General features: G+C 43.3%; 1 protein-coding gene across 1 annotated transcript in view; it reads right to left on the bottom strand.

The window, feature by feature from the left end:
- Positions 1-3,285: 3,285 nt before the first annotated feature.
- The window catches only part of LOC118430738 (cytochrome b5 domain-containing protein 1-like), a 7,417-nt gene continuing 3,063 nt past the window's right edge, over positions 3,286-7,639 (bottom strand). The window contains exon 4 of the mRNA XM_035841745.1: positions 3,286-4,208. Within this exon, the coding sequence (XP_035697638.1) occupies positions 3,978-4,208 (231 nt within the window). The 3' untranslated portion in view covers positions 3,286-3,977. The remainder of the gene's footprint in view (positions 4,209-7,639) is intronic.

Raw genomic sequence — 7,639 nt, forward strand, 5'->3', positions numbered from 1 at the left:
GGCTGTAGTCGGCTTGCGTTCGGCTGAGTCGGCTGGCGTTCGGCTGGCGTTCGGCTGAGTCGGCTAGTGTTCGGCTGCTCCATCCGAATGTTTTGAAATGTTCAAAACATTCGGCACTGAACGGCAACTCTGGAATGGGTCGGTTGGTGGTCGGCTGGTGTTCGGCACGGTCGGCTAGTGTTCGGTTGGTGTTCGGGAGTAAATCAGCAGTCAAATTAAATCTTAACCACGCCATAAACATTGCTGATTTACTCCCAGCTTGTTTCCAACTTACCAATGATTCACCCCAAGACCTTAGACAAATCTCTGCTAACTCATTCCCAAGCAAAAAGACTATTGCCAGAACTTAGACGAATCACTCCCGAACTTCACACGACCGACATCCAGCCAAAAACAAAAAGACCCATAAATACCGCGCTGGAGCTATATGTGATCTAAATTTGATCTCTTGGTGATGTTTACAAATAGAACAAAGGACATTCTTGATAATAAAAACGAAAATGAGCACTCTTTTGAAAATCGCTGATTATGTCTATTTCAAGTCGAAAAAGGGTCGGCAATCGGTTGGGGATCAGTCAAGAGTGATTCGGCAGTCTGCGGCTAGAGGTCGGGATGGCTGGTGATAGGTTAGTTAGCATTTGGGACACAGTCGGGAGTAAGTCATTTACTGGTCGGGAGGTGTTCGGGACATGTTCGGCGCTAAAAAATAGGCGTGGCCTAAACTGGTCAGACTACTCCCGAACTACTGCCGACTTGGGTCGGCTAAGAGTCGGCTAGTGTTCGGGAGCCAAAGTCGGCTATGTGTAACCTAGGCATTACGCATTGATGTCTGTTAAATTTGTCACCTTGAGTACGTGGCGTAGACACGCCGGTGTACTTTAAAAGAGTTTGGTCGAAGTTTTATGTTTAGTTTATGTCTATGACTTTTTGAATTAGGTCAAAACAGTGGAAAACCCGCCCTGACTTTCTTCTGACCGCATATGTCAATTTTATGGCACTCTGACGTCATTACGCCTCGATGTCTGTTAAATTTGAGAGTAGTAATACGTTGCGGAGACACTCCGGTGTAAACAGAAGGGGGTTGGTTGAAGTTGTATGTTAAGTGTATTGTATATGAATTTTCAATTAGGTCAATAGCATGGAAAACCCGGCCTGACTTCCTTCTGACCGCATATGTCAACTTTATTGTACCCTGACGTCATTACGCATTGATGTCTGTTAAATTTGTCACTTTGAGTACGTAGCGTAGACACACCGGTGTAATTGAAAAGAGTTTGGTTGAAGTTGTATGTTTAGTTTATTGTCGAAGAAGCTATTGATGCGATTAAAATGGTTGAAACCCGCTCTGGCTTCCATATGACCGCATATGTCAACTTTATGGCACTCTGACGTTATTACGCCTTGCTGTCTGTTAAATTTGTCACTTGAAGTACGACGCGTTGACATTTTAGTACACTTGAAATGAGTTTGGACAAGCTTCTATGTTTAGTTTAATGTCGATGAGGCTTTTAGTTCGGTAAAAATGTAGGATTTTGCAAGACAGTAAGAAAGGACACTCACTCCGGTAGGTGTCGCTGTTAGAGGTTTATATAATTTTGTTGTTTTTTGTTTAAGGCCATGTTGATTTGATTATATGGATGACATCCTCTGGGAACTCCAAAACTGATGCGAGCGAGCGAATAAAAAAAAAGTATGGCCAAAAAAAAAAGTTGCCTTCAGTATGAAATCAAAGTGGCCAGGAAGGTTGAACATAGGACTAAACACACATAGTATGGTATACCAACAGTTACGTGTAGGGACCAGTACATCATAGGGGTGCAAAACACGGGTTCTTCTTGGACCAATCCGAAAAAAAACTGACCTGAAAGAAAACAACAGAGGAACAGGTTTCGCCAATTACAAAATGGACACACTATGTCGGCAGGCATTTGGGGTCTTACCGTGGGCCAAGAAGACAACAAGAGCGAAGTCAAGTAGAGTTTATAGTCAATTGTACCAAGTTTCTACAGTCAAAGGTACAGAGACAGTTAGCCTTTATTACATGGAGATGGGACTTTTAAATGCCAGTGGGAGTCCAATAATCCACCAAACAGATTCCTTTGTAGCAAAATTGACCAATTACCATTGTTTTGAGTATTGCCAGTTCTCAAGTTTCCACAAACAATCAGGTCCGGGTTCAGGTCCGGACCTGGAAATGATCCTCTGGACCTGAATTTTCTGTACTGGTACCTCCCCCTACCAACAATAGATTTTTTTCTTTCTGTCCTTTGACATCTTATTCTTTGACTTTAGATTTATTTTGGCATTCTATGGCATTAGTTATCTGTTTTCTGATACTTTTTTTTTCAATCTACGGAATATTTGTGCTCATTTTACAACTGCTTTGCACAATTTATTGTGTGGTCGAAAACTTTTTTTTTTTGGAAACAGCCGAAAATTGGTGCGAGCGCGGATGTCATCCATATAATCAAATCAACATGGCCTAACTAAGAGTCCCGACTTTGCCGTAGCATAAATATGTGGTAATCCAAGAAATGTCATATTCTAGCTTCCAAAACGGGCCATAGCTAGCCAGAAATGTGTTTGAGAGGACATAGAAGTGATTGTAATAATGCTGTACTTTCTCCCCTACAGGTACAATGGTACAGTCTGGCCCCCTCTCCCCGGCCTACTCTCCCCGGCCTGTCCTCCCCATATGGCTGGCACCGGGAGCGCTCCTTACCCCACTCCATCAGGCTACTGAAATTTCACAGGTTCTCAAAGTGTTGCAAGGTGCATGACGCGGGCGCAAAATTACAGTCTAGATCTGTCACAAATAATGATAATCCCAGCCAGCAAACTGATACAGTGCACAGCAAGATCTGTCAAAAAACTGTAGAACTTTTGGATGAATAAAAGACAGGTTTGAGCCGACGGACTGACTTACCGGTCAACCTGACCAAAGCAAGCCAACCCAGCCAAACAAATTATGCCAGTATGCATAACCTTAGAAGGGGTCTTAGCTGAGACAAGAAAAATCTCCTTTCATGCATACTTTAGAGACAAGTTAACATATTGTATACCCCTTGCTGTATATCTAACATAAAAGCAAGCTTACCGCATAACCAAAATGCAGTTATGTTTGCACTGTATGTAACTGTTAAACAGGATGTAACCCAATATTGCAGTATGGAAGCAGTCTCTAGAGGGCGTGCAGAAGCAGACTAACTGTCCACTGGTTTTCATGATCAAACCGAAGAAGGAGTCAGCTTTTGCTTCATCATACAAGAAGAATGGATATTGAGATACGTTGTTGGTACTGCTTTATTTTGAATCTTTGCTGTCACCCCACTTCTGATGAACAGTGATTGTGCAGGATATATTTTTTACTGCATGAATGAACCACAATCATACAAAATATTGACAAACCCCAAACCAGTAAAACCTGTATCTTACAGAAATCTATTGTTTAAAGTACACACCTCCGACTCAGGTTTGTTCAACTTAGCTTTATAGCTATTTACATTACTAGTACCTCATTTTTCTCAAAGCATACTCCTGCAGAGCTGTGCTGACAACAGTATATACAAGTATTTACAAATTCCATATTTGTAAGCTTTTTCTCTACTCATTTTTCAACTCTTCTTTTTAAGGGTTGAATTTCATGCCAATGTAATAATTTTTCGTTGAAAAGTGATATGTTGTGACTGTTAAAAGATGACTACATCTTCCCCTATTTGGGGAGGTTGTTGTAAGTGCCATGATATTTCTCCTTTTGTAGTAAATTTTACATAACCGCATCGTATAGGGAAAGTTTTGAATATCCCGAAATTCTGTTGTTCATCTTGTCTCTTGTACATTTGGTGCAATAGAAAATCTGAAGCAAGAATCCACTTAACAGTAATGTAGTTGTACAACCTAGGAAATTACAGAAATGACTGTAATATAATAAAATAACATTTTCCATCACAATTCTCTTTGATATCAACTCTTTACGACTAAGCCTCTGTCAGATCATCATTAAAGTACAGATGTATGGCTGGCAGCCACTGTTCCTCCTGCATACTCAGCACGTAGAAATCCTCGCTCTCGTCAAAGATCTCGTTCTCCTCCAGCGTCATCCCCATGTCCAGGTTCTTCCCATCGTACTTCCACGTGTAGCTTCCCGCATGAGCGTTGTACTTCAGGTATCGCTCAAGGATCTCCGACAGATACTCTTCAGAACAAACCTGTATGGGAGCAAAATACAGACTGTTTATGTTGTCGTTGATGTCATTGTTTAATGTCCATTTTTCTACTGGACAACTTGGTAACAGGGTGCTGTAGCCTGACTAAAATTGAGCTCCTAGATGCCAGCCCTGCCGCAGCCAGCAAGAGATTGTGTAAACACAGGCTACAGGGTGCTGTGTCTTGAAATATGAAGTGATAAAACTGACTTGGGGCACTATAAAGCCCAAGATGACTGACTGCGGAATCAACAAAGACATAAACACAGAACGCTTCCTATACTGATATACACTTAGTAAGAAACCATTATCAGGAGTTATGATTTGGTTTGGTCCAAGATGGCTGCTGCCTAAATTTGTTAGAGAGCCTAAATTTGTTAGAGAGTATCCCAACTCCATCCGTTGTAAATCCTCCCTGGTTTAAGGTATTTTTATTGTCAGTACTGTCTTCTTGTCGGTACTACACACTCATTTATTGTGAGCTTGTTTCTGTTGCCGTTAAATCTTGGTGTATCTCTGCCAAGTTCTGAAGCGTCCATCTTGGCCCATCCGACGGCAGATTGAGTGGCACAGCGCAATTAGGCCCGCACCCTCGGCCAGTTTGGGTAGAGCGATTGGTCCCAGAGGTTTGTGTTTTTGATCACTATATCTCTGTGCACTTGAAAGTTGTCTCGTAGTGCATTTCAAAGTTTCTTGGGGCCAGCCTCACAGCAACTGGCGTCCGATTGGGAAGGGGGGCAGTGTTTGAGCCGTGCCATCTCAACTGTAATCCCCAATATCTAAATGATCCATTGGTAGATGTTTTGTGAAATGTGCAATATTTAGCTATATGCAATTTTCTTCTTGATGTTGTTTTTAAGCATGGTCAGAATATACAGCTATGCAATTTATCTCATGGTGTACATTGATATGCATATTAGGATAAGCCACTGATTTGGAATGCTAATTGCTGCTATTTAGGTGACTTGGTCTTGATATTTAAACTAGGCTCTGTATTAATTGATTTAATACGTAGCTGTAGGCAACACAACTAGGCCAGTAAAAGTTCTTTTAGTAATCCCGCACGTATTTGGAATTAAGCTGACATTGTGTTGAATTTGTATTGTTTTGGAGACAAATAACAAGTAGGAACGGTAGCAGTAGCGTTTTTTATTGTGCATTACGCTGCAGAAGTATCTTTTTTGTATTGTTGCAAATATCACTGTATAAACCATGTTTGTTGCTCAAGGCCTGTATAGTGTTGTAAAGGGGGTAGTTGTTTTCAGCATCCCCAGAGCATTATTTCTGAGTGTAGTAATATTGGTGGTGTTACCACGACCAACTGTAGTTCCCAGACTTGACAAAGCCACTAGTAATGTACATGTAGAAACAGGAACATGGATTACTCAAGATGTCAGCTCTGTAAAAGTCAATCCTGGGCTGTTAGGTCTAAGATCCCTTGTCAGGTCAACTACAAGCAGGGTAAAGACTGTAGAAACTCTGAATTTACTAGCCTGCGTAACGCTACTGTTGGCTGGCGACGTTTCACCCAACCCGGGACCCGTTACAGAGGGATTGCCGGACTGGAGAAAGGGCATTGTTTACGCCTTCTACAACGTGGTCTCCCTCTCACGAAATCTGGATGAAGTTCAGCAGTTACTTCTTAAGGACTCTCGTATACATGTGCTAGGACTTAATGAAACTCGCTTAAGTGATACCATCCCAGATTCCTCTGTGGGAATCAGTGGCTACACTTTGTACAGAAATGACAGGGACAGGCAAGGTGGGGGTGTAGGTGTGTACGTGAAGCAGACAATCCCTTCTCAACGACGCTGTGAGCTCGAGCAAGAAGACTTAGAGGTTTGCTGTGTCGAGATCAAACCGGAGAAGGTGAGAAAGACTCTGCTGGCTTGCGTTTACCGACCACCGAACTCTGGACCTGACTGGAGAGACTCTGCTGAATCACTTGTTCACAATCTCAGTCAGACTGCAGAAAAAGAGAATGCGGATATTGCTATCATGGGGGACTTTAATTCTGACCTGCTGAGCTCTACTCATTCAATGTCGTCGGTGGAATTCTTAATGGGTCTATACCAGCTGGAGCCTGTCATACGCCAGCCTACCCGCATCACAGAGACTTCCGAGTCATGCATCGACAACATATTTGTATCGAACCCGGACAAGTACAAGTCTAGTGCAAGTGTGGCCTGGGGGCCTTCTGATCACAACCTGATCATGACATGTGCTAAAGCTGGGAGAGTGGCCGGTGCTGCTCGGCGGTGTGAGTATAGGTCATACAAGCAGTACAACCAGCAACCCTTCATCGACAGTCTGAAGTCAGCTAGATGGGACACAGTGCTCGACTGCTTTGATGTCACAGAGGCCTGGAACGCCTTTAAAGACATTTTTCTGACTGTCGCCGATGAACATGCACCTCTTCGCAACAAAACAGTACGGGAAAACAATCACACTGCTCCATGGTTGACAGACAGAGTGAAAAACATCATGGGCCGTCGAGACGCGGCCAGACGAAAAGCCATTAAAACCAGGGATGTTAAAGACTGGGAGATCTACCGTTCTCTCCGGAACCAGGCAACTTCTGTCATCAGGAAGGAGAAGAAAAGTCATTTTGCCCAAGCTGTGACAGAAGCTAAGGGTAACCAATCCCTTATGTGGAAAATCATCAATTTCACGGGGAAGGCCAAACCTAACAGCGAAGTCAGTCACTTGGAGCGTGCTGACAACACCACAACATCTTCTCCCTGCGAGATAGCACAGGACTTCAATGAATATTTTACGTCCTGTGCGACAAGACTTGTTGATGGGATGCCAGCTTCTCAGGAGGACCCCCTTCGTGACATCCCTGAGCCGACGAAGACGTTCAGCTTTGAATCCGTCGATGAAGTTACTGTACTAAATGAACTCCAGAGGCTAAAAACAAAGAAAGCGACAGGGATGGACAAAATCCCCTCCAGACTTATTAAAGACTCCGCCCCTGTGATAGTGAAGCCACTTACGCACATTTTTAATCTGTCACTCTCCACTGGAGAAGTCCCAACTGAGTGGAAGGAGGCGCAGATCTCACCAATACACAAGTCCGGAACACGAGCTAACCTTGCCAATTATAGACCAGTGTCTGTGCTAAGTGTCACGTCCAAGGTGATGGAAAAACTTGTGTCCTACCAAGTATCGCGCTTCTTGGCCAGGAACGATCTTCTCACAGAACATCAAAGCGGGTTTAGAAAGTATCATAGCACAGCGACTGCAGTCCAGAGGATTGTTGAGGATGTCAAGTGTGCGTTTAACAGTAGCAAGGTCACGGTTGCGCTTTTCCTGGATTTAAGGAAGGCCTTCGATACTGTTAACCACAATATTCTACTGGGCAAACTCAAGAAGCTGGGTTTTGATAGTGACGCTACAAAATGGTTCACATCCTACCTCTCAGACCGGTTCCA

This window comes from Branchiostoma floridae, chromosome 14 (genome assembly GCF_000003815.2).
Source record: "Branchiostoma floridae strain S238N-H82 chromosome 14, Bfl_VNyyK, whole genome shotgun sequence".
Taxonomy (NCBI): Eukaryota; Metazoa; Chordata; class Leptocardii; order Amphioxiformes; family Branchiostomatidae; genus Branchiostoma; species Branchiostoma floridae.